The sequence below is a fragment of the Cebus imitator genome, unplaced genomic scaffold (assembly GCF_001604975.1).
Source record: "Cebus imitator isolate Cc_AM_T3 unplaced genomic scaffold, Cebus_imitator-1.0 Scaffold102, whole genome shotgun sequence".
NCBI classification, from domain to species: domain Eukaryota; kingdom Metazoa; phylum Chordata; class Mammalia; order Primates; family Cebidae; genus Cebus; species Cebus imitator.
The window spans coordinates 2,960,765-2,961,940 of NW_016107417.1; the positions used below are offsets into that span (position 1 = coordinate 2,960,765).

Consider the following 1,176-nt stretch of genomic DNA (forward strand, 5'->3'; position numbering starts at 1 on the left):
TAGTAGAGACGGGGTTTCACCATGTTGACCAGGATGGTCTCGATCTCTTGACCTCGTGATCCACCCGCCTCAGCCTCCCAAAGTGCTGGGATTACAGGCGTGAGCCACCGCGCCCAGCCTATTTTCTTTTTTTCTTTTGAGATGGCGTTTCACTCTTGTTGCCCAGGCTGGAGTGCAATGGTGTGATCTCGGCTCACTGCAACCTCCACCTCCTGGGTTCAATTGATTCTCCTGCCTCAGCCTCCCAGGAACCTGGGATTACAGGCATGTGCCACCACACCCAGCTAGTTTTGTATTTTTTAGGAGAGACAGGGTTTTGCCTCGTTGGTCAGATTGGTCTCGAACTCCTGACCTCAGTGATCCACTCACCTTGGCCTCCCAAAGTGCTAGGATTACAGGCATGAGCCACTGCCCCCGGCCAATAATACATATTTTCTAATTCTGTTTATTGTCTGGCAAGTCCACTCTCTGTGCCCTTGAAAGGAAGCTCCATGAGTGCAGGGTGCTCGGCCACCTCATGCACGCTGCCTCCCGGCATGGGGCCTGGGCCAGGCACAGGCAGGTGCTCCCTGTCTGCTGAATGGAGAACCTGCTCCCCTGCCAGCTGCTGGGCTGCACCCACGGCCTGGACCCACACAGCAAGGAGAGTGACTGCTTGGACCCATGGGTGGAAGCCAAGGCCTCTGTGTTTAGGGTGAGCCCCCCCAAGCCTTGGAAAACCAGGGGTAGCCACTCTGAAAGAGCAGGAAGAGAGGATCAGCCACTCACAGGAATGGGCTGACTTTGCTGGGCTCGTTTAAATTCCACACCCACCTTGACCGTCTGCTCCCGGATGGCAGGGTTGGTGTCCAGGAAGCCATGCACGACATGGGGGAAGATCTGGGTGTTGACCGTTGGCTCGTCAAGGTACTGGATGAACTGCTCCATCTGTGGCCCAGGTTGGAGTATGTCAACATGGTCAGCCCCTCCCACTTTACCCCCACAGCCATGGAACCACTCGTGGCTTAGCTTTTCTGCCCAGCAGGCACTGGGCAGCCATGTCAGCCTCCTGAGACCCCGCCCAGGTGTTTGGCCTCAGGCCCAGGTGGAGGAGTGAGGTGAGGAGAGGCCAGGAGGGCGCTAGGAAGGCCCAGTTCATAATCTGGCTCATCTGGCCACCCTCTCAGAGCCTCTTTT

The 1,176-nt window shown here is 56.9% G+C and overlaps 1 protein-coding gene across 2 annotated transcripts in view; it reads right to left on the minus strand.

The window, feature by feature from the left end:
• SCYL1 (SCY1 like pseudokinase 1) overlaps positions 1-1,176 on the minus strand; it is a 15,016-nt gene that overhangs the window by 6,710 nt on the left and 7,130 nt on the right. For both annotated transcript variants that reach the window (XM_017537104.2, XM_017537103.2), the window contains exon 9: positions 814-927. In XM_017537104.2, coding sequence (XP_017392593.1) covers positions 814-927 — 114 coding nt within the window. The remainder of the gene's footprint in view (positions 1-813; positions 928-1,176) is intronic.